Raw genomic sequence first — 26,567 nt, 5'->3', positions numbered from 1 at the left:
CAGGGACTGTAGCCAGCATGTGGTATGCTAGCTAATGCTATGTAAGGCCAATAAGATAGTGTCCACTTAGGGCCTTTCAGAGCTAATCAACAGGTCAGCTGGTAATATCCCTGCATTCCTTCCTTTGAAAAAAAGCTGTTTAAGAACAGGTTGAACTAATGAGCACAGCTTTATTTTCTGATGGCGTGATAAATGCTGACAACAGAGCTGATAAATGCTCTATTATCCAGGAGTGGGGGAAACCCCTCCCTAATCACAGCATCCTGCTGGGGCCTGGCTATGCCCCCCCCCCCCCCCGCTCAGCCCTGTGGAAGCGAAGGGAAGGAAAGACTGCTTTAGTGACCTCTGGCTTCTAGCCCGAGCCACTGTAGGCATGTGCCAGGATTTTTTCAGTCCAGAGGGGATGTCTGTGCAGTTACAAATAGATTTAGCCTAGCCAGGTTAGACTAACCTGCAAAGATTGAATAAATTCAGGCTCAGGCTTTTTGAACGTCTGTCCCTAGCCTCAGTGGCTGGAGCAGACTGTGGTAGGTATCCATCCTGTGCTTGTGTGCGATACAGTGCAGAACCAGAACTCTTGGGATTAGTCTTCCTACCTGGCTTGTGACCAGCAGAAGCAAAAGGCCCAAGACAGCCAGGCACATCAGGCCCAATTTACCAGGAGACCGGGTTTTTTTATTCTAGAAAGTGCTGAGAAAGAAAGGCAATGAGGGAAATGGGAATTCTTGCCTTTTCATTGCCTAGCAGTATGGCAACTTATCACCTCTTCAGAGCACACCAAGCTGCTACATGTGGGTAATAACTGCGTAGCAGCCCATTCCAATTGCAGTACAACGTTACAGCAATATATACACATTTTTAAAATGTACCTGTTTTCTATCCACAAACCCCCTAACTAGGAAAAAAAAAAAAAAAAAAAAAAAGCTAATCAGACCTGCCAAGAGGTGTTTGTAAATTCTTATCAGCTGTTGCAATAAATCACAACTAGTCTGACTAATGAACCTGAAAGAATAGAAACAAAAACTTTAATAAAAGGTATGTTACTTAACCCTTGATACTGTTTACATTAGGATGGTCTATTTGACATGTTCAAATGACCAATTTTTTTATATCAGTTATTGGTAAATTAATGTTTAAAAGAAGATCAAATATTTTATTAAACAGCAGCATTCACAAGAGAGGCATTAAAGCCTTCAGATGAAATTACTTATGCCTAATTACAAAGACTAATTGGTTTAATTTTCATCTCAGAAAAATGAGAAACAATTACATTCTAAAAAATTAGAATTGCTTTAGGAGTATTTACTTATATAAGAATACACTGAATACTAAACAGTTATGAAACAAAACAAATTCAAAGCAAGTATTAAATAAACGCTGTTATGCTAGGTTGGCAGTAAGACAATTCTTCAAGCATTTTGCTTTGCATCATCTTCATCAGCTTCAATCGCTCGATAATGCAACAATACAGATAAAAATCAATCAATATCCTCTTCCCCTTCTTCTGTTATTTTCTTCTCTCATCTTAAAATTGTGATACATGGTCAGCAGCTTCCCAGGGAGTGGAGGTCAAAATAATTTTTACCTCTATAGCAAGACTATTTGCAGCATACAATCCTTTTCTCCATGTTGAAGAAACAAATTCCTTTCATTTAGCTGCTGGGATGACTGAAAGGGCTGTTGTCTGCTTTATAATTTGATATTTCCACCAGAACTGTTTTCAGGAGCAATCTTCTTAATATTATCTTATCTACTGCCTCTCAACTTTTGTAAATGGGCTTTGTTCAATATATTCTTCATGCTGAATGCTTAGAAACTTGTTCTTGGCACCAATGTAGAACTATTGTTTTCCATATTCTTAATGGACTGAGCCACAGGTTGAAGCTGTGAAATGAATTTTAAGCTATGCATCTTGAAGACACCATCATCAAGCATGTTCAGTGTAGATTACACAGACTCAACAACTGGTCTCTTCTTCAACAGCAGCCCATTGAAGTACCTTATACCTACTTAAAGGACTTTGAGACATTTAAGAGAAGATGCCCATTGAGCATTATGAAGTCTACTGAGTGTGGATGGAATTGAGTGCTGTGATTACTGATCCTGAATGCATCTGCTAATGCTTGTTCATTTTTTAAGAATCTGACAATACTTTTCACTTCTGCCATGTAATAACAAAGATGGCAGAGCTTCAGACATCACTAATGAAGAGCTTCCCTAACAGAGCAGGTGCAGATCCTCATTTGCCAAAGCTCAAATAAGCTTTTATAGCAGCCACACTGTTAATCACAACCTAAACAAACTGTGGACCTAGTCAGCCAATTATAATTTTAAGCTAATTAGCAACATATTAGGGGGTAATACTCAGTTGTGCACAGAAATGGGTAATGCACTGGTCTCAGATTTACAAGACATTAGTGACAGCCTCTGCAAACATTGCTCCAGCTAGCAACAACTCTCTCAAAAGTTTGACTTCAACCTTTATACAACACAGTCTCCTCTGCACTTCCCTTCTTTACTTAAAACTTTGCAAATTGAATGCAATTTAGGAGAAACTATGGTACAGAAGGATTGTCAAGTACCACATTCTCTTGCATATGAAATGCACTTTTCCCCCAAGAAACAGCTGCTGGAAATTTTAGTGCATATTATACATGATAAATACAGTAAGAAGAATTCCTGCCAGTTACAAGCAAAAGTGGAAGCAAAATCTGCATGCAAAGGCCAGGCAGCTGCAGTTGGGCCCAGCAGCTCTACTTGTGCCATCCCCACCAAGACCCCACAGCAGCCTGGCAGCTACCCACCCACCCATGCCCCTGCTCCTCCAATCCTCTCCCCCTCATCCTGCCCTCCATGAAATTGCCATCCAGCCACAGGGCCCAGCAGAGAACAGACCCTGGAGCCTATACTGCTGCTAGAGAGCTGGCAAGTCAGGCAGGCAAGGAACAGATTTGGTAACTCCTAACCCACACCCTCCAACTGATCAAACCTCTAGCAGCAGAGAAGCTGGGCACAATGGAGAGGGTATTAACCTTTAACACGCAACTGCTCACAGCACACGCTCATTTTAACACCACATAACATTCCCTGAAGTTAGCATGTGTCAAACGTGTAACTACACCCTCAGTCACCTAAGTAGGGAACCTACAGAATTCACAATTGCACCTGCACAATTGCACCTGCAAGCAGAGAAAGGGTTGGGGAGCCCTGCAGTGTCTTGGTGCAGGGAGGGGGGAGCATAGGGTGCAGTTCATAGGGGGCAGAGAAGCTAGACCATGGTTGTAGTTGGTCTGTGGGCTTCTTGAATATGGTGGTTTGTATTTTACCATTGTGGATAGTGACCGTAGTGTCTAAAAAGGCAATGTTGGTGCTGGACTATTCAAGAGAGTCTGACAGAGGGGTGATGCTTATTAGTGCCCATAGTTGTGCCCATGGTCTTGAAGAAGTGTTGGTTATTGAAAGTGAAGTTGTGTGCGAGGATGAAGTGTATAAGTTCAATAAGATCTTTAGGTCTGTACTTGGAGTTGTAATCTTGCTCTTCTAGATATGTAAGGTAGGCTCAATAATTTTTAATACACTAATTATCGGATTTTTTGCATTATGAACTTTTTTTTTTTTAATTACACCTAGGGAATCTACTAAATGGCATACAAAATCTGAACAGTGAAATGTCAGCCAATAAAAAAAATGTTCAAACTATCAATATTCCAGATGCTTATGAATTATGGTAGGCATAGTCTTGGGGTTATTTGTCAATAGTTTTATGTGTACATAAATCAGGGAAGATGAGACACAAGCATGATTTCCATGTTTAGAGTTGCCTTAATAATAAGAAGTGGTAGTATAGCAAAGTCAATATATCAGTGAGGCTGAGTAAAACTGAAGTAGGAAAGACAACTGCTCCATTTAAAAAGGGAGTGGAAGTACAGTAGAACCTGGATCATTCCTATCCCAGTGGTTTACAAGCTGTTTAGTTAACAGTGGGTTGCCAAATTAAAGATGAGTCCCTTATCTATTTGCTGTGGCTTTTACTTAAAAGGGCACTGCTTCTGTATTCTATACTTTAGCAGTCCCACAGCTGTTTGCTGCAGCTGGATATACCTTCTGCTAGTTAGAAAATCCAGATCTTTTCAGGTGGTAAGGAAAGGAACCTGTTGAAGAATCTGTGTTCTACTACATTGTTTGATAGGAGACACTTTGAAATGGATGCTTGACTTAGTTGCAGCTACAAGGATAAGACGGAAGTACACTCTCCATTGGATTTCTCATGAAGATATATAGAAAAACAACTGCTCTCGAAAGTTTATTAAAAATCAAAGAATAGAAAAACTTTACATAAAAATATGTCAATTTAGCTTCCACATAGTTGTCCACACCAAAAAAAAAAAATCTAAACATGATTTGTTTTAGTCTGTAGCACATAACCACAGTGGTAGCCAGGCCAATTTATCTGGTTCACCATGACTAAAATGGAACATGATACCGGTTTCTGTTTGAATGAATTTTGCTTCGAAATGAACACTACATTAAGATGCCAAATAAAGCCTTTGAAGGTTCCTTAATGTAAGTTTATGTGCAATATTGCTAGTGTTAAGATTAGCAGTACAGGCCTATGTACCAGCCCTTAAATATTGATTTATGAATAGGCTAATGATTTTTAAAAAGTGTAAATCTGAGCCATCAAGTACTGTAGAGAAAAAACTGTGCTACTCTGAAATGTCTCCTTCCCTGTACCCATAAAAGAGATCTGTTTGCAGTAGACAGGTAAAACAACAGTTTGGGCTATTCCTGCTTCAAAGGCATACTGCATACTATAAAGCTTCATCATGCTAGATGCCTCCATTTTATCATAACACTCAGATATCAATTTTAAAATCTTCCACTTCTGTACATAATCTAGCTGTCATGGCAATATTTTTTTCCAGCTTTCCCCACTAGTGGACTTCAAAAAAATAAATAAATAAAAAGAAGAAGAAAAAAAAAAAAGAACAAGAAAAAGGAAACCCCCCCAAACAAACCTGTAGTGTTTATCATTGTTAAGAACCCTCATTTAAAAATGGGAAACCAGAGGGTATGGTGAGATTTAACCTACTCCCAGGACAACTGTGGTGCTTTAAAAACTCAGGGTTAGGCAGGATGTACATTTTCTATTCAAAAAAGTTAACAAAGACAGTGGTTGTCATGGCAATACACACTTGCATAGTATACCTGTATGCATCTGTAAATTAAGTGCCAGCCACGCAGACTGTGTGCAGCACGGGGCTGTGCTCTCCTGTTAATACATTAAAAGATACTCCTTATAATGCTGAGAGCAGCTGAAGTACTTTTTATATTTTGCTCTTAACAGAACTAATGCATACTGCTATACAGATTCCTTAATGGAATCAACATATTTCCTTTCTCCACATTCCTTAAGCTGGGTACCTTTGATTTCAATAATGGTGTTCGGCCCCAACCATTAACAGGTTACATTATTAAAACTGACGGAAGCATGTAGTTCACAATTTTTCCAATTTCATACCAGGACTTAACCAACCCTTTTCACCCTTAGAAAACTATTCTTCTGGCACTTTAAATGCTGGATTTGTTGTCTAGTTAAATGATAAATTAAAACTCATTAGTTAGAACAAGACAACTGAGAGGCGCCAGACAATGAGCTAAAAACATAGGGTCAAAACACTTTGGAGCGTAATACCTTCATAAAACCGTAAGCCAAATCAGCACTTTCATTGTGAATCAAGAAGCCTCAAATACTACCAAAAATTATGTCATGTTTGTAACACTGCTCGGACAACCTGCCAAAACTATGAACCCAACTTAGATAATGCAACCTGGGAAAGGATCTGTAAATTAAAAAAATACCTCCTCCCCTTAAATATAACTTATGTGACAATATGAAATTAAATTAAAAATTTTGCGTTATTGCACAAATTATATTTTCAATATTTACAGAGCAAAATTCTGAAATTTGAAATAAAAACAAGGGCAGCAAAATTGTTTATCATGAGATCCCAACTAGATTTGCTGCAAAAAAAAAAAAAGTGAGGGAATGAAATTTCCTTTGCTTCTCAAAGCAAAGAACAAAACAAAACCAAAAAAAAAAAAAAAACCCCACAAAAGGAACAGATGCAGCTACAGCAAAAATGCTACAGCACTGATAAAAGTCCTTGCAGTTCTAACATAAGAGCTGCTTCGGCACTGTATGAGTAACCATGGAAGGCAGAAAACAAACTTCCACATTTAATAAGGCTTCACAGATAAGCACAACTACTTCTTTAAGATGGACTTGACCACCACACGAAGAAACATGCAAAAAAGTCAGCTGCAGATATTCGGCAACACCCACAAACTGATGTGCTGAATGCTGGTCTCCATTCCCCAGTCTAATGTCACTCACTCAGCTTCAGTCTGTAAAACAGGGGAAGATCATCCTGGCATTAGCCATTATCTGCTGAGACTAATAGGCAAATTCTCTCTGTGTTTTTTTCTTCTCCAGATGTTACGGTTATATTGGTGGTGTCCTCTGTTGCCCACTGGCTGCCTCATGCCTCCACTGCTCACGGGATTGTAGCCATTGCCTTGGTTATGATTATGAGCTCCTTTCATGGAAAACTTCATTCCATTGTGCTGCTAAAATACAAAGGGAAGTACTCAGTTTAGTACTATAATCAGCTGAAACAGTATTATGCCCACTTCAGTATATTATTCATCATCAGAAAACAGCTTCAGTCAAGTACCAAGTTCTTTCTGTACTTTAAGCTAGACCCCTCATTTGAAACACTAGTACAAGTTCAATTGGGCACTCATGCAACAGGATGGTTCTTTGAGCTAGCTATTTTGCAAATGTAAAAACAAATTCCAAAGCCAACATCCCCATAGAACCCTTCAGCTTCTGTAAAGCCATCCTGTATTATCTTTGTAAAATTGAATTCATATAGATGTATTTACTAAATGTGATTAATTTGATTCATATGTCGTTTTACTGGCAGTTACTTATCTGATATTAAAACGCAGTGTCTTCCCGATACACTTCCCAAGTCACTACACTACAGCATCTAGATGCCATATCTCCTTGCTGCGGTAAGAATAGGTGCTCATCATCAACATGGTGAGGTAACTGCTGGCAGAGGCTTCATTGCCGCCAGCTTGGGCATTGCAGGGATACTGTAATTGATGTCATGACTAGTATTTATAGGTTCTTAAGGCCTCTCTAACAAAGCAGAATTGGAGACCAAATTCCATGCTTTGATACATTAAACTCAAACAAGCTAGTGCTCCTCAAGGTCTTGGATACAGAGGTATATGAGTCTCTAAATGTTTTTATAAAATTTAAAATCTTTCAAGAAAGTTTGCAAATCGTGGCAGGCAGAATAGTCCTAAGTGTTTAAATATAGACACTATGAAGCAAAGTTATCAAGAATATTCCCTTATCTTATCAGTTTAGAGAAGCCTATTTAATGTTTTGATCTTCAAAACAGGCCTCCATGTTTTCAAACAAATTTTGCCCCTGCTGTGAACGACCCCCATTCAGTCGCATGTCACCCCCTCTCTCCCTGCCAAAGCAATTTATTGTGGGCACAGTATGGGAGACTTGAGTGGAAGACCTGATTGAAAACTAGACTCTCTGATCTGAAATCAAGTCTTGCAGAATCCTTAAGATGTATGGCCTACTATGTGACAATATCCATTTAAAATCAATTGCTCAGAATACAAAGGATTTTTCAGCTGCTTTCCTACATGCTGTTTCCAAAATTAGCTTAAGTTACAGAATTAAACCAATATGAACACATAAAGGAGACAGCTGCAAAAGTAGAAAATATAGCTATTTGTAGGACAGTCTCTGAATCAAATGCATAAAACCCATTTTCTTTATTGTTCAAACATCACTAGAAGAGATATGGTAATACAAATATATAATAAATAGAAAGCTAAAATAGGTTAACAGAAATTTGAGGGAACACTTCAGATAGAGTACAAAATGGCAACAAAAGAAGTATTGCTGCAGAAACTACAGGAAAATCAAGAGTCCATTAACTCCCACTGAGAGCAAAAGACGACAGAGTTTATAAATACCAATAGAAAATGGCTTGAATTAAATGATTCTGAACTGCTAGTTCAGATTATATTGCAACATACATCTCCCTGCTTTTCAGAATAGGTCATTAAGACCTGCATGTGATGACACACTGATAACTTGTGACCAGGTAGATTTGTTCTACTTTAAGTAATTGTCCACACATACATTTCTCACTTTTGAGTGCCACACTATTAGACCGAGGGCTCAGAACATTTCCGTCTTGCCAATATCTATACAGACCCTCCCATTATCCTCCTGCTAGGGAAATAAAGCATGCTGGGCACTTCCTGCTTCTTAGTTCTTCCTCTCCAGCCGCTCAGAGACTGAACATCTTTGGGACACCTAGTGGTTTCTGCCCAACTGATTCAAAGCAACTCAAAAAAAAAAAAAACCCAAAGAAAACCCCCCAGACTTTTAACACAGTTTCTTCACCATCCTGGGTCCAAGAAGGTGTCAATTTTATCTATAGTCTGTAAGTCTGCAGGACCCCCTATTGGTGAGGAGAGCAAGAAGCGTTTCTGAGACCTCACAGTCTGCAAGGCTGACTGCAAAGGATGAGGAAGATCTGGGCTTATCAATGATAGCACAGATCAAGGGTTTTCAACCTTTTTTGGTTGGTGTACCCCTGGCGGCTGGTGGAAAAGTGGGGAGTCCCCCGGTGGCCAATCAATGAGCAAAACCAGAAGTGCTGGCAGCCCCACCCCCTGCACCACTGCCACATACACCCTGGGGCCTTCCCCAAGTACCCACATGGGTATGTGTACCCCCAGTTGACAACCCCTGGTACAAATGATCACCTTAGAGCAGCGTTTCTCAGCCTGTGGGTCACAACCCAAAAGTTGGTTACACAAATACATGAAAGGGTCATGAACAAACTTAAAAAAATTGAACAAACTAAAAATGGATTCTCCTTTCAAGGAGAAAAACATGGGAAACCATGGCTTTTACCTTGTAGCCTGGCAGAGTTCCAGCCTGTGAGGGGCTGCCTGGGGCCCTCCCATGCCCCACACCCCACACACTGGGGGGCTGGGGGCAGCAGGTTGAGACTTGCCATCACTGTTTACAAATGGGTCCTGGTATGAAAAAGGTTGAGAACCACTGCTTTAGAGTTCCAGAAACACTGGTCTAAGGGGTACCTTGAAGCTAGAAAAGTTGAGTCTTATTGGTTTGAATCAAAAAGGCTGGCTTCTATGATCATCCACTTAAAATCCTTCTCTTCAAAAAGGTGACACCAATTAAATCCAGTTTCACTGCAATGCAGTCACATTACTATGACAAGGAAAAGGTGGTATTATCCTAACACACACAAGATGTCTTCACTGTATAAATTACTAAGATTTTGGGAAACTTCCCACAAGACTGGTCACTACACCGCACATATGGCCAGCAACTACTTTGTATTAGGCTACCACCCAAATGTCACCACTGAATGAGGTGTTCGACTGAAACTGTATAGACATAACAAAAAAAAAAAAAAAAAAAAAAAGGGACTAGTGCAAATACTTCAGAGGCATTTCATCCCAGAAGGATAAGTATGCTAAGCTTAAATTTCACAAAAAGGCAGAAAGCATCCGAGGGTTGTATTTTTTAAACCAAACTTCCCCCCCCCCCCCCCCACAATCAGAGCTTAGGATGCTTGCATACTGGACCAGAATGAACCATTAAGAGTTGGTGTGGCCTCAGCACTGGATATTTAGTCTGTTCAAAGATATTTGGTGTAAATGCCCATAAGATAGTTTCAACAAAGACATTTAACTGGTGTCAACTTTTTGAAGAGAACCATTTTAACTGCATGACCATAGAAGCTAGCTGTTTTGGTTCAAACCTATGACTGAGGAATCTTAGAAAAAAAAATTACACCAGAGAGATGTGCAAGAGAAAGACTGACTGCTCACTTTATTAAGGACTTGGATGCAGGGAGAGAGAGCTTCCTGATCCAAAACCAAAGATGATAAAACTGCTAGGAGTTGCAAACATTTTGGAGGACAGGATTAGAATGCAAAAGGATTTTGATCACAAAGAACTGATCTATTAATGACCAAGCAAAATCCAAAGGCCAAGGTAAATTGCTACATCTAAGAAAAAAAAAATCAGCTGAACACACAAAATGTAGCATCACTGCTAAAAAAAATCTGGAGGTTTTTGTGGATCACAGCAACATGATACATTTGCCAAAAAAAGTGCATACGCAATTTTGGGCTGCCTCAACTAGAGTGCAATAAAGGCATGAAAGGTGACAGTACCACTATTCAGCACTGATTAGGCCTCAGTAATAGTATTATGAGCATTTCTGAGCACCACATTTTAAGCATGTAGAGAAACTGGAAAAGATCTAAGGACAAGTGACAAAAAGATGATAAAAGGATTGGAATGCAAAATGTAGTAGGGAAGGTGGCAAGGATATATTTAGTCTAGAGAAAAGATTGAGGGAGAACATGATAGCTTCAAATATTTGAAAGGCTTTCATAATGAAAACCTTCATCTGCCCCTCCCAGAGACAGGCAAGACTGAAGGCATTGGTTATAAACTACAGCAAAGCAAATTTAGAAAATTTTGCCTGAGATTTAATATAAACTATAAGAGCAGTAGGACTGTGAAACAAGCTGCCTACACAAGGTGTGAAAGCTCTTCTGGAGATTTCTAAAAGAGGCTGAACAGGCATCTGCCTGAGATGCTTTAAGAAAAAAATGCATCCCATCTATACAGGGGAATTGATTAGATGAACATCCAGGTCCCTGCTAACCCTATAGTTGTGTGGCAAAGGCCACAGAATGGTTCAAGAATTAGAGACTAATCAAAGCAATTTTCATCTGCTTCTGACCCTACTGAGATGTTGAAGGAATATGGGTTTTATTTCATCAATCCTAATATTCACTGCCACTAGTCTATTCCACGGAAAGTTAAGTGTCACAGCTCCACTCACAGCAGTGGGCTATGAAACAGTCAGAATAATCCAGGTCACTTAAAGCCACAGAGGTGCTCTAGAAGGAAAAGTTTATATTTATTACACTGCAATTACAAATACAGTCCAATTAGCAGATTTTGGAGCTAAGCTTAAGACACAAAATCTTCAATTTTCTTTTGAAAAGAGCAGGTCTCCCAGAAAGGAGAGCCAAAATCCTTCTGGTAGCAATCAATATAGTTGGTCAGAGATGCTCCCTTCCCCTCACCTAAAATCTATTATCACTTAGAAAACTGAGATAGACTGGGAGTGAATGCAGTAGAAGTTAGACACCTGAGTTTACCAGCTTCCTTTTGGATACTCCAAGTCTAAAGACATAAAGATAGGTGGGACCTCTTGTTTTTAGAGAGCCATGCAAGTATGATTTAACTGAAGTCTATTGTCCCTAGTGACTGGTCCAGGGTTGCCAGTGAGCAATCAATCCAGTAAACAAATACATGGAAAATAGTATACTTTACCCTAGGGAGAAAAGAATAATGTATAGGAGCTGGGAAAGTGGGTGCTGTTGTATTTGTGGGAGCATCAAAGGAGTTTCTCTCTCCTTACCTGAATATGCTTGCCAGATTTTTGCCTTGATGCCGATTCCAGTGGGGAGCAGAAGGGCAGTGATTCCAAGCTGTTTGCCAGTAAAGTTGAAGGATAACGAAGATCCTGAAAAGGAGGTAGGCTTGTCAGGAGCCAAAGCAAATCTTGCTGATCACCCGACATATTCCCGAATCCACTGCACAGTAAAGCTGGAAGCAACTAAGCCACTTGTTGTAAGAGTAACTGCCCCAGTGTTTTCCCAACAGGAAGTAAATAGTAGAAGAAAAACAAATGTCTGGTGCCAAGAGAATCTACCCAATGGTTGCACTGCATTCCAAATAGAAAGTTCCTTTAAGTATTGGAACAGTTGCCCTTTCTTCCCACTGCAGCTGCTCATCCACTGATAAGAGATGGGAATTTAGGCTACAGCTTCAGTGAAGAGCCTCTATATTCCAGATGGAGGTCAAGCTCAACAGACAGGGAAAAAACTGCCAAGGGAAAGAAAAAATAAGGGAATCATGTTCTAAGGGACAGCAAAGACTCACAGAACACAAAAGACCAAGTCTTCATGGGAGGGAGAGATTGACGGTATATGTTCAAGCCTGCCAGTAGGGAACTGCTTCACAGTTAAGGATTTCACTCCTTATAGCATTATGAATGCTTCTGCATGGAGGAGTAGATCCAATGCAGGGGAAAGGCCATTAGTTAAACCTATCCCCAACTGTGCTGACAGCAATGCTTTGGTTATGACTGTCTTCCCAAAGGCAGACTTTAAAGATACAGTAATTATGCTGCTCAACTTCAGAAAGACCGTTTATATCTCACCACTGTTGACACTTGAGGCTTCAAGCACGGTGTTTCAAAATCCTCATCAAGAGGGATATTTCTGTCCCACTGACAAATTCTTTTAATTTTACTGCATTGAATATCAGACGCTCTCAAGCACACAAAGATCACACAACATGTTAGAATTCAAGAGGCTGAAAGATGGGAATTGACTGAAATAATAGTTCTCCCTTCATATGTTTCGAGTTTTCAAGTTATTCTATATAGTCCTTTATATATTATTGATAGTCCTCAGGTCACAAGCAAAAGGATCCTAGGGCCTGCCTTTTTTCCCCCTCTACTCCTTTTACAGCATCTGCTGATTCCAGGGAAGGTGCAGGTGTGCAGGCCATGGAGGGGGTGGGTTGCAAACAGCAGTCCGCAGGTGACAGAAGGCTGCCAACCCCTACAATAGGGCAAATCACCCTCAAACTCCTTCATAAGGCAAAGAAAAGTATAAAATAATCCATACAAATTGCACTGACTGGTTATTTCATATGAATTAAAACTGAAGGAAAAAGCTAAGACTCTCTCTACTACAATAGCCTAGCAATGGAAAAATCAAATGCAACTACCTCCAACTAACTAAATGTTGACAAGATTTTTTTTGTCTTTTTTAAACTTTTCATTATGTCTTCAAGTATTTGAAAACTATGAAGTATGGGCTGATATGTAAGAGTTGATTCTATAGTACTAGCTGCTGGCATGGAAATCTGACTCTTATAGCAGAGGGTTACCTTCTTCATAAAAAAATAAAGTTCAGGAAAAGAGCAACTTAGATTGTAAACTGATACTTAAATCAAATTGTTTACCCGAAAAATGGACTTCCTCTATTTTGTATAAATTTACTTGGGGATTTGAAGAGATCACATAAGCAGTGTAGATCATCACTTATGTCCTTAAATTGAAAAGCAAGATATTACTCTCTCTCACTAGGATAAATTCACCAGCAGAAAAGTTGCATTTATATAGATAAGGTACAACACCAAATATAGAGGGACAGCCTGAGGAAAGAGCTGAATCAAAAACTCAAAAGGCATATGCCACATGACACAAGGCAGTGAAGGGGGGAGGAACAGTGCTGGATGAGTAAGTGGTGAACTGCTGCAAACACAGAGCCACTTCAAATGGCAAGCTCTCTGCACAGAAGTGTAGGAACACCAAAGGGACAAGAGACCTGATCTGAAAAAAAGTGGGTGAAAAATTTTAATGAAGTGCCTAGTAGATGTTACAAAAGACCCCAACGCAGAGATTCTATTAAAAAAAACAACACCCACACCCTATAGCATGCAATTAATCAATACTAATAACACCAAACATTACAGTCAGGCACCTTTTTCTACTACTGTACCATATATTTTTTCCTAAGGGTTCAATGTCTGTGACACACTATGCTTCCATTTTTCTATTTGCAAAATAGTAACCACTCTAATCTCTGGATACATGAACAGATAAAGGTTATTAGTAGAAAGATAAAATGATGGAAGCTTTCCTCAAAATAAATGCCAACCAACTGTACTTGGACATCCCTTGCAACAAGAAACTTGAGTGAATAAATCTTTCATGACACCCAAACTGCTGGGTTGGATCAGGAAAGAGAAAAGACTCTGAACCCCAGGCTTCCCAGGAGTTATATCCAAAGGATTGCTAAGCAAAAAACTTACAAAAAAACTTGGAAGGAAACTAGCATACTGCATCTCCTTAAAAAAAAAGATATAAACAACTTCCACCCAAAAATATTCTTGTATATGAACTCTATTCAACACAGACCAGTATTACAAACTAGTATTCAAACTCTGTGGAAAAGTTCTCTATGGAGCAGACAGTGCTACTAAGCATGTGGACTCCTCAGGACTCCCACAATTGAAGGAAATATTTTAGTTTGAATTTGGTCAACTTGCTACTGCAGAATATTAGGTTCCTCCAAATCCTCTAGTTTTGCTAAATTCTGTCACCCTTTTATGGTAACTGAATGACTAAATAAAGCTGTGGCATAACTAAGTACGTAAGTAAAAAATTAATCCTCTATCAACCAGATATACCAGAACAAGAATTATTACACTCCATGACGTTAAGTTCAAATGAGACAAAATCTGTCTGGGATGGTTAATAAATGGGATTATTCTACTTTAAGCAGGAGGCTGGGACAAGCTGACCTCCTGAGATCCCATCAAACCTTAGTTTTCTATTACATAAACCCTTGGTCATGATGAATCCAGTTATTGTCCTCAACCCAAATTGATCCCCTTCTGCCACATATATCCCTCCCTCAGAAGAGTTCTGATCCTGCAGTGAAGAAACATTGCAGCTGCAGCCCCTTAAGACAGACAAAGCCACGGTGTCTAACACAAACTAGTATTAAAAGCTCAAATATCTCCTAAAACCTCAAAATACTACCATATCCCCTTCAGTTCGCATCAACCTGCTCTACAACAGTCTCAACCTCCTCGTTCATAAACACCCAAGTAACACCACCATGAACCATAAAATGTCAAGCAGCTCATGAGCACAATTGTAGGGGGAAGACATGGGACAGAGATAAGGGGAAGGCTTCCCTGTCCTAAAGCACAAGCCTGACACCTTCTTTTAAACAATCAGGGCTCCCAATGAGATGTCGTACATTTTCTAGGGGTGCACCGATAAAGATTTGTTTTGGCCCATACTGATGGTTGATTATTAACCAGCCATATCAGCTGATACAAAACTGATAACCAATATGCAGCCTAGCAAGCAGCGTCCAGCCAGTAAGTTGGGGGTGGGGCTGGGGCCTTCCCTCCCCCAGACTTACCAGTTAGACGCAGGTCTCCATGCCGCCAGGCTGCATTCCTGGTAGTGTGCATACTGCAGCTGAGCGCATGCACATGGCATTTAATCAGTGACATTATTGGCTAGACCGGCCAAAAAAAGCCAACTGCCAGTAATGTCAATTTTCCTTGTACTGGTGTCGATCCGATATATCAGCGCACCTCTAGTATGCCTCCAAAGATCCAAAAAGGTGATACTTCCCCTCTATCGGGCACTGGTCAGACTGTAGTTGGAGTACTGCGTGCAATTCTGGGCACCACTCTTCAAGAGGGATGTGGATAACCTGGAGAGGGTCCAGAGAAGGGCCACTTGTATGGTTAAGGGCTTGCAAGCCAAGCCCTACGAGGGGAGACTAAAGAACCTGGACCTTTTCAGCCTCCGCAAGAGAAGGTTGAGGCGCGACCTTGTGGCTGCCTATAAGTTCATCACGGGGGCACAGAAGGAGGGAATTAGTGGTTTTATTCACCAAGGCGCCCCCGGGGGTTACAAGAAATAATGGCCACAAGCTAGCAGAGAACAGATTTAGACTGGACATTAGGAAGAACTTCTTCACAGTTTGAGTGGCCAGGGTCTGGAATGAGCTCCCAAGGGAGGTGGTGCTCTCCCCTACCCTGGGGGTCTTCAAGAGGAGGTTAGATAGGCATCTAGCTGGGGTCATCTAGACCCAGCACTCTTTCCTGCCTATGCAGGGGGTCAGACTCAATGATCTATTGAGGTCCCTTCTGACCCTAACATCTATGAATCTATGAATTTTCCCATTTTATAGTTAAGACTGTAGACCAGGGGTTGACAACATTTTTGGGCAGAGTGCCAAAAACGCCAGCAACCTCAATCTGTAAGATGTTGGCATGCCAGAGGCAGACAGCAGAGGAGCCAGAAGCAGCCCCATCCTTGTGGCAGCGCAGCCCTGGGCCCTTCCCCACCATTTGCCCTGAGGCTCGCATGCCAAACAAAGTGCCTTCACATGCCCCACACTGGCACTTATGTCAGGGGTTGCCCACCCCTGCTGTAGACTGATCAGGGGATGTACTGCCTTCCTGTAAATATGGCACCTACACATTATAAGCCTTTAGTTAATGCAAATAGTTTGAGTAGAATCTTTATCTGAGTTTTAGGGAATACACCCTGAAGGAAGACCTGAGAAATTCAACTTTGTAATTATATTCCAAATTGATATATGCAGAAAATTTCAAAGTCTAAAATCAGTGCATTTAGTGAACCCAAATTCTTGCAAAATCTAAAAACATCAGAAAGGAAGCCTTCAAACCCTATAAATCAATCTTAAAACGAATCAAGTAGCACATGGCAGAAAAGTTTAAGTTTTTAACAGAAATCTGGCAAGCCTGAATAAATTGGGAGATACCTACAGTGGCCTAAGTGTCAAGGAACCTCAAAACCTGCTTAAAGCGATTAAAGGCAGCATGGCATCTTAAATTTTATAGTTTTATTCTTATGGAATTCAAAACATCTTTAAGTAGGATGACTTGTATGTTTGTTCAATGATGCTTCTCAAAAGTTGATTTTTTAAACAGTTTTGATGGCAGACATTCATGTTCATAACTTTAGCAAGTCCAAGAAAACATCTTTAAAAAAAAACGGTCTCATCACCTTGAGGGATCTTTAAATTAGTATAGCATAATTCAAGCCATCTATACTTTTAATTTCAACACTACCTCATTAAAAAGTTACTCCAATTAGTTGGCTCATACCTGATTACTGGTGGCCATTATCAAGGTTCTTGTAGGTGCAGACTGAGGTTTACCATTTGGCATAGGCAATGCTGGTGGTAAACCGGCCATAAGTTGAGTCGGTGCTTGCAGACTGAACTGGTAAACATTAGGAGTTGTGCAAGGTGGCGTATCAGAATCCTTTTGGCAGAGAAAAAAGGGGAAAGAAAAGCAACTTTACAGAAAGTACAGTATATACAGACTAGGCATCTGTAAATGCACTGATTAATTAACTCGTGTAAATACTGTAGTCTGGATTAAAAGCAATTCCAGTGGTGAAATCAAATAAACTGATACACTAAATTTACATTAAAAAAATGTAAGAGTTAAGAAATAACTCTACCCAGAATCAAGTAAAACAAATTAAATGCATCTATGGCAATCACAGATCAGTTTCCAGTCAGCTCAATCTAAAAAAAATACCTGAAAATGAATGTTTCACTCTACCAAATTAAAAAGTAGGGAGGATGGAGATAGGAAAGAAGAAAAAGTATCATTGATAGCTAGATAAAAACTAGAATTTTAATTGCTGGTAGAGGATCAGTGCTCTGAACAGTGTTGGAGTTATTGGTACTTATCTGCATGGTAAAGTTACTCACTGGTAAATGTTACAGTCTTCTCCCATCTTACCCAGCAACAGCAAACTTAGGGCTCCACCTACCAAGAAACAAGGAGACGATCTGCCAGTCAAGACCAATAGTAAGCACCAAATCACCCACTTCTTTTCCAGTTAAGAATTCTGATTTTTTGCCTTCTGAAATCTGAGTGACAATCCAACAGGAAGAGTCAGAGGGATGTAAGGTAACAGAAAGGAGTACTTTGACAGATATTACCTGTCAGTAATTTTCTTTCCATATTCCCTCCTCTCCCAGCCTGACCAGCAGCAATTAAGACATAGTAAGCAGTGGGCTCTGGATGGTGGTTTTATACCACAGTGCCAGGAGCACTTAACAGCTGACAAATAAGCAAACTACGAGAGAATAGTAATTTTGACCACAGGACTGTAATCAGCTGGGGCCTGAGTGCTCCTTAAGCACATCAAAGAGAATGGATCAGTTGCTTTTCTAGAACTAACACTGCAGCACAGGAAAAAACTTCAGGACCTGCTTGACATTCCAGAAAAGAGACACTTCCTCCATTTCAAAACAACATCGTTTAATTAAAGAGCCAGATTCACTTATCTCCAAAGTAAGTATGAGTCACAGAACTACTCTGTTTCAGGGAGAAGAGAAGTAAGGGAAGGTCAACAGGCATAACGACCCCACTACACAAGTTGACAGCACAAACATAAAATTATTCTCTAATATGTCCAAGACTGCAGAAATCCCAAAGGACTCCAACTGTACCTGGAAAAACAGTTGGTCCAATTGAGAATTCATGGATTAGTATGTAGGTATCCATTGAATAAAATGAAGAAACTTTGACTTCTGTTCTCATTCAAATATCTCTACCCTCCCTGAGATCAAAGATGCAAACTGCTCAAGTAAAACTTGAAGGTAACTACATTTGGCCTGTTTCTGAAGGAAAAAATAAAGTATCTTGAATACACAGAGGGGGCAGAAATGCATATGCAAGCTTCTTCTGGAAATCCAAAAGGACTTTCTAGTTCTTTATGACAGCAAAACTCCTAACAGGAAGCACAACAGTTCCTCGAAAGAGATTTACGCTATATATTTTTGCCTCCATTCCCATACTAATGCAAGATGTCTCAAGCTAGATAATAGAAGTGGAGAAAAGTCCTGCTACACAAACGTCTGCATCCCCGCCTGCCGTGCGATGAAGAACCAAAAGGAATTCCAAGGCCAAAGAACCAGTTTCATGGCCAAATGCCCCAAGAAGATTACTATGACTTTTTTCCTTTCAGAGAGGGGGAAATCATCCAGAGACCCTTGTCTGACAGGTCTGTGCATTAATGAAATGCTAGGAAGTGAAATTCTGTAATAGCTTATTTTAAGTAAACACCCAATTGGGCAGTATAACTACAAAGTTGGCACATCTGCCACAAGAAAGAAGGTAAATCAGCTCTACTAAAAAAATCCCAGCAAAAAATCATACTTCCTTGTAAAATGAGTTGCCACAAGAAAGTGTGGGGAAAAAGGGAGAAATTATTCAAGAGCCTTCAAGTAAGGAAAGATTTGAATGGATTTCTAAAGCATAGGAAACAAATCTTTGTATCTTGAAGCAAGCGGTATGAGGAATTCACTAAAATAGCAACATGGACATAGACTTGTTTGCCCGATTAAAGACTTGTCAATAAAGGATAGTGGTCATGGGTTAAGTCATTCTGAATAACAGCACCTATATGTCATAAAAGCATTAACAAAACAAATGGCATCAACAGTTGGCATGTGCAACTAAAGTATGTGGTGAGCAGAAGACAGCCCCACACTCCTAATTTGCAAATCTAGGCTCTGGAATAAAGGATAAGGAGTTTCTGAAGTGACATGTAGGAGCGTGAAGCTGAAGTGACAGGTGGGAATATGGGACTCTTAGACCTGCAGCCCACAATATAAGGAAGTATTTGAACTCATTTATAACAGGTTCCAGTTCAAGTAGGGAACACCTCTTACCAAGAAGCTACTAATTACAATGCAATCAAACCACCAAAGAGGAGCAAGTGGTCAAGAGAGGGAAGGAACCTGTCCCAGAGTTAGGACACACTGCTCAGTCAGGCTCAATCCTTCAGGAACAGTGCAGGATAAATGCCAGCAGTCCACACTATCTAGCAACACTTCCCAATCTTTGGAAGACCCTTCTAGCTAGCTCCAGAGAAATCCAAAAAACTGTCCAATTCTCCCAGTGGTCAAAACACACAACAAACACCACATGCAGGTGAGAAGATAGGGAAGCACAAAGCTTCCATAGACAGAACCTGCATAGTTGGATTTCTGAGTAGCTATGGCAATCAATACTCAAACTTCAGAGGGACCTGTCCAGATCAAAAGTTCTCCTGTTGAATTGCATGTGTTATTATTGGCAAAGGAAACATAAAATAAAAGATCAAAGGATAAAAGGTCAAAACTGGGGAATAGCCTCTCTCTCTGATAGAAATGAGGGCTCAGTTCTGAGCAGCCAGTTCATTCAGACCCTTTGTGGGAAGAGAAGAAAAAAAAAAAAAGAGTAACTAATTATTTTCCTTTCATTTACAACCCAAATATTTAACACTGAAGAACAGATCACTGCGGAGCTATTCCAGAGACACCAATTCTGAATATGACCTCACTCTTCTACCCTCAGCACTAAAGTCATACTGGAAGCTACAATCAAGACTTGAAAGTGTGTTTAAAGTCTAGATACATGCACTGAAGCCAGAATGATTCCTGAAGAACTTGGAATAGGTGGACAGATGGAAGGAAATCGTCTTCCATGAGCTGCTGGAGATTGGGATCAACTGAAAAGTAAGAATTTCTCATTCTGGTATTCAGAAGTTGGTAAGAAAAGATACCTATATCTATTTCAAGATGGACAGATCTTCTTTTACACAACTCTCCCCATCCCCCCCCCCCCCCCCGCTGCAACATACACACCTACATCTTCCCCCCACCCTTTTCTTACCAACTTCTGAATACTAGTAGGCATGAAAAGAACCAAAGGGTGGGAGAGAAGGAAACTCATCTGATAAGCTAGCAGACAAATTGTGACCACTTCCTACATCATCTTCCTAACAAAGGATACTTCTATGAAGACATGGAAGAAGAGCCTGTCTATTGCCTTTATATGGGAATTGATGGGTGACCACCCGGCAAGCTAATAGATTTCTTCAGTTTTTCTCTACTCAGGACTACTGTTAAGTGTACAGAACAGGGACTTCTGCCATTTGGAATGAGGTTATCTGCACTGGAAAGTTTTTGTGGATCAACTGCTGCATTAGCTAGCTATGGGACATTAGATACTTTCAAGCCCATGTATTTTAGAAGAAAAAACTAGCTGGTCCAAAGTATGCATTTTCACTGCTCATTTCTTGTGCACACTAGGCTTTAGTTGGGTGTTGTTTTTGCCACAAACTAGAATACTTCACATTATGTAGAGAAGGAAGGCAGTTTAATTTAACAGTGGATGCTGAAGAAGAGAAAATCTACCTTGCCCTCTGGAAAGAGGCAGTTAGATCCCTATCTTTTAAGGAAGGATGCTCAAAAATAGTTTTTGCTATTAAATTGTGACCTTGCACATTTCCAAGTATAAGGTGCTCCATCTGGGGGCATTCAACATACATAAAGATTTGGTGATGTCAGCCTGACTTGTACCATGGCCGAAAGGGACCTGGGGGTAGTGATTGACCACTGCATGAATATGAGCCGTCAGTGCGAGGTGGCAGTCAACAAGGCACAACACGCTGACATGCATCAACCGATGCACCTCATGTAAAACTAACGAAGTGACACTCTCGCTGTACTTTGCACTGCAGCTAGAGTATTGCATCCAGTTCTAGGCTCCGCACGTCAACAAGGATGTGGAAAAACTTGAGAGAGGGTCCAGAAAAGAGCCACCTGTATGATCAGGGACTTGCAAGGCAAGCCATATGAGAAAAGGCTGAGGGACCTGGGCCTCTTTAACCTAAAGAAGAGAACGTTGAGAGGGCACTTGATAGTGGCTTACTACTAAACCAGGAGTACATCAGAAGCTTGGTGAACAACTGTTTACAAGGGCACCCCTGGGGAAGACCAGGACCAATGGATTCAAACTCCTGGAAGGCTGCTTCAGGTTTAATACCAGGAAAAACTCCTTCACAGTCAGGATGTCCAGACTGTGGAATAAACTCCATCCAGAGGTGGTGTAGTCACCTACCCTGGAGATTTTCAAAAGGAGACTGGACAGTCACCTCGCTGGGGTTACTCAACCCCAGTTGTTTTGCTGCCCAGAGCAGGGGGCTGGACCTGATGATCTGTAAGGTCCCTTCCAGCCCCTAACAAACTATAAATCTAAGTCAGTACACATGTTCTTGAGCTGTAATATGATAATACTTACCCTTGGCAATTACTCCACATGGAAATTTTGAAAACACTGACAATTGACAGGACACAGCTTCCATAATTATAGAAAAAGAGGTTCAGGCAATCCATTGCCACACATCTGAGGAATGGGTTGAGAGCACATACTAAAACAGCAGAGGCAGACATCAAGGAGGCAAGAAAGTCTTGTTTATGCAAATTAACTTGCTATCCTACAAGAGGCTACCTTTTAGGTGACCAAGCAGAAACCTAAAGGCTTGCATTTTGATATTTTCTCATCCAGACAGACACAAAAAGCAATTTAGAATTTTTAGTCCCATGTCTAGGCCACTCACTGAAGAGTCTGAAAGTGTAGGAACTATTCTTGTGGCTATGCCATCTATTTTTGAGTCACTCCCTAGCAGCAGTTTGGGGGGGGTGGAGAGACGAACAGCAGATTTGCACATGTAAGCGAAATCTTGAGGTCAAAGCATGCTATCGTCTCACCTCAGCGGAGCAGAATCTTAGCTGCATGTTTTGACTGGACACAAAGTAGGTGTACTGAGTAGCCCAGCTTCAGATGGAACACTTCCCACTTAGATTGTATGAAGGTTTAGGTGACTATATGCAGTATAGGCTTTCTAATATTCTAAGTGTTTTTAAATCCTAGGTCAGCAAAAAGACAGAAGCTATTTTAACATCTTCTTAACGTCCTGCTCAATCAGAGCATGTTCCCTTTCTCAAGGGATCCTGGAACACCAATCTAGCTGTAGGAAGTTGATATTCCAAAGCTTCACCAGTTACAAGTATGTCCCCAGGGTATGTTAGTCCCAAGGGTCTTGCTGTAGCTTCAGTGCTGGCACAATTGGAATTGACATCTACACTCTAGCGTCTAGCATATGGACTATGACCAAGAAACCTAATCTCTAAACAGTATCCTTTACAGCTCATGTTAAAAATTGTTTCAAGCCTTTAAGTAGCATACCTGAAGTTATCATGGGTTGTCTTACCTTGATGCTACACATTAACATACAAGAAGTCAAATGCAAGCAAAGATGTACCAGCACCTCAGACCAACGTCTGACTGTATCATACCATTCCTATGTCTGGAAGCCTCTGGTTGTCACCCCTAAGTGCAGAAGACCTATAGGAGTTCCTTGCATATAACAACAGAATCTGGGCATGAAGCAGAGACGCACCTTAAGTTGCTTCTTTCAGACTCCCTGAGAATGATACTGCAAATAAATGTTGTCTAAGAATAGGCACAAACAAGTCCTTATCCACTTGACTCAAGGTTTAATACCACCATGAACATAAGAAGTTCAGGAAAGATGGAAGTCTTAATATTTACAGTGGTAGAGATTTAAGGTGAAGAGAGGGGTGAATAATGAGACCTGGGAGACTGATAAATTTCTGCCAGATGAGAAATTAGAAACTCACATTTTTGTACCTATCTTGAATTTCATCTTTCAAAAAACGTAGTCTGTAATAACTAAGGAATTGAGTAGTTAACACCTAAAGTCTGGATGTGTGTGTGGGGGGGGGGGGGAAGGGGGGTGTAGTGCCTCTCTCTCAGAACAGCAGTACCTATGGAACATATTTTTCCAGTCTCTTGTAGATGGAGGGAAGATGATTAAGAGGCCTACTGCTTCACCCAGACTCTCCTATAATGCTATATTTCCTGGGATCTCTGACTTGTAAATAAAAGCTCCCTCCATTTTAAAGAAGTACATTTGTTTTGTCTATACACAATGTGAAGTTGTCAATGCTCAAGATGCAGACCAACATGATCAAAACCAGTCTTTTGTGCCTGGAAAGAGATATGGCCATGAAATTCATGGATTCATCCACCATTTCCACATTCAATTAAAAAAAGATATTTTGGATCTCAGAGTTGAGGCATTTTAGGTTGTTGCACTAGTACAGTAATATCTCAAATGTCATACACTGTCAAGCAAGACCCAAGAATCAGTTCTGAAGTTCCTCAAAGGGTGCTTCATCTATTGCCTAGAAAAGCTTATGGAAAACTACCCTGTCTGCAGGAACTGTAGTCTTTGAAAGGGATACCACCTCCCTTGATTAGGGTGAAAGCCTTCTTTTCTGTAGAAGCTTGCAAGATTTTAGGAAATGAGCAAGACATCTCCTTGTTAAGGAGTTTCATATCCTCTCCAGTGTCTGCTTCACAGGAAGAATAAAGCAGAATTTTCTTAATTTTGGATGGGAGACATTTGTCCTTGTTTAGCCTGGTTATCGATCTTCAGTGTCTGGCTGACATCATGATGAGACTCCCTTTTCCATGATTTGAAACTTCTGAGAAATATCTCCTTTTTTCCTCTTTAAGTGAGATAACCCAAAGTTGAGAGGTTCCACTTCACAGAAATATCCAGCCCATGGTAATCATGACAGGCACTGAACTTTTGTTATCTTTCTTTCATCTACAGCACCATCTACAGACTGGAAGAAGACAGTCTATTTTTTGTCCATTGGCCAAAGACCTGGGGAGTGGACCCTGCACCCAACCGGGGGACAACCCAGGATTATAGCAGGGGAAAGAAAGATTTTCTGCTGGTTCCTTATACACCTTTTTAATGATGGTCCTAAAAAGAGGTATCTGCAACAAAGGATCCATGTTTCATGCCCTTCTTCATCTTTTAGCCTTATCCCTGTTACCTTATACCTGGATTTTTTTTCTTCGCTTTCCCCATAGACATACGAGCTGGAAGCAGTCAGAGAGCCAAGCCATGAGGAAAAAGGCTACACTCCATCTTCCAGCTAAGAAAGCAAAGAAAACTGGAAAAGTAGCAAGCAAGTCGGTGTTTGTGTTATGACTACTTAGAAGTTGCACAGATCTTTTCATCCAGATAAGAGTGTTTTCCAAAGGAGAAGTATTATGAGGCAGAGAAGTATAACTTTAGGTAGTTCAGCAGTCAAGGACAGAACCTGGGTATCTTGACTCCTAGTCCAAAGCACATTTCTTTGGACTAGATCAGGGGCAGGCAATTATTATTTTGGGCTTACTGAGTTTTGGCAAGCCATCAAGGGCCGCATGACAGGCAGCCAGGGGCAGATAAATATTAATTTTCTGAATTTTTTTAGGGGCCCCGCAGGCTGGATAGAATGGCCTGGCAGGCTGCATCCAGCCCACGGGCTGCATTTTGCCCACCCCTGGACTAGATGCTTCCCCCTTCAGGGATCATTTCTATACTAGCTTTCATTTGCATATCTTGTACCACTTTCCTCTTTGGTAGGTGGAGCCATAAATATGAACAACTGTTGCAGGGCAAAACAGAGGAGAAAAATTAAGTTTCTCCATCCATGAAAAGTCTTGAAGTAGCAAACCTGATAGGCATCTGTTATAGTTATATATGGTTTCCATTAAGAATTTTCTCTCTTAAACTGTACCAGGGAATCCTAAATACAAGTGTAAATTGGTTATTTTCTCTGCCTGAAGACAAATTTCTGGCAGAGATAAGTTCTTAGTTATTTTAATTATTGGAAATCTTACTGTAAAACATATTATAGCATTTTAGAAAGAATCAAGACTACAGGAAAATTAGGCTCATTAAACCTTTTCCAACCCCCAGTTAGGATTAATGCATTTATTTTGTTGCGAGAGAGGAGGGGAAATGTTATTTTAACACTAAATTGAAAAGTCAAGTGTGCCAAGATTACAGGTACACATAATGCCCCTTTAATTATACTGCATGTTTTTCTGGCCAGCCTGACTGGGCTGTGAAGATAATTTGCCGTTTTATGAAATGGAATGGAAAACAACTGTAGATTCACTTTGTAGAATACTGTGCAATACAATAAACTGCAGAGATTTTAAAATTCTATGCTTTCATTGTAAAAAAAAATTCCATTAGGAAGATAAACTCCCAGAAAAACAACAACAGAAAAGTATGAAGATTAAATACTGTAATATTAAGGTTGAACAACTAGATTCTTTTCCTGTTTATTATTAGCTTCTATAAAATCTGTATCCCGTCTGTGAAAGCTTAATGTAATGTATTCAAGTTTGCATTTGTGTAGGTGACCTTCCACCCTGAATCAAACTGGACCCAAAATCTTTGAGTATCTAAAGAAATAAAGTGAAAATACAGCAAAATACAAGTAGTTTTGTTTTAGTGTTAAAAATACATGAAGACACCACAGAATTCTTATAAGCAGTTTAGCACTTAACTACTTCACTGGTGTTCTAATAGTCAAGTGCAAGTTTGGCTTGTGATTAATATCCACACAAATTAGTTTTACCCTACCTTTTTTGCTCAAAACCATTACAACTATTAAAAGCCTATGGTGGTTTTAGCACAGCAGCTACAAATGTTGACATTTTTGATTACAGCATTTGGGAACAGCTCGAGGCAAGGCAGTTCAGTTTCATCCATGTCCTGAACTAGTAAATTACCTTTGTATTTTTTAGGCTGGACAGTGGATCTGTCTGATGATATTTAAACTAGATAATTTTCAATAAGTAGATCAAGGGAGAAATCTGTTTAGAGGAAGTGGGGGGAAAGGTTTTCCAGGCTTATGATAAAGCTTTATCCTTCCCTCTAAAAAGTGTTCTTAATTAAAAGCAATTAAGAGTAAAGCTTATGGATAGTGACTGGAACTATGGTTATAGAAATGGTTTCTATCTGATCATGGCCAGAAAGATCACTGGATCACTTAAAGTCTGGGTAGCCTTTAACACAGGTAATAGAATTTTCCCAAATTCA

At 40.2% G+C, this 26,567-nt stretch overlaps 1 protein-coding gene across 8 annotated transcripts in view; it reads right to left on the bottom strand.

Annotated features, from left to right (window-relative positions):
- Positions 1-4,290: 4,290 nt before the first annotated feature.
- Positions 4,291-26,567, bottom strand: part of TENT4A (terminal nucleotidyltransferase 4A) — a 59,160-nt gene continuing 36,883 nt past the window's right edge. For 3 of the 8 annotated variants that reach the window (XM_014595186.3, XM_059724452.1, XM_059724454.1), the window contains exons 11-13: positions 16,904-17,062; positions 11,586-11,690; positions 4,291-6,630 (exon numbers count right to left, since the gene is read on the bottom strand). In XM_014595186.3, coding sequence (XP_014450672.2) covers positions 6,445-6,630; positions 11,586-11,690; positions 16,904-17,062 — 450 coding nt within the window. In that variant the 3' untranslated portion in view covers positions 4,291-6,444. The other 5 variants (XM_019491105.2, XM_019491106.2, XM_019491107.2 and 2 more) reach the window with 5 other exon arrangements.

This window comes from Alligator mississippiensis, chromosome 3, assembly GCF_030867095.1.
Source record: "Alligator mississippiensis isolate rAllMis1 chromosome 3, rAllMis1, whole genome shotgun sequence".
Lineage (NCBI taxonomy): Eukaryota > Metazoa > Chordata > Crocodylia > Alligatoridae > Alligator > Alligator mississippiensis.
The sequence above is the reverse complement of the archived record's forward strand: the minus strand, read 5'-3'. Positions and strand labels throughout refer to the sequence as shown.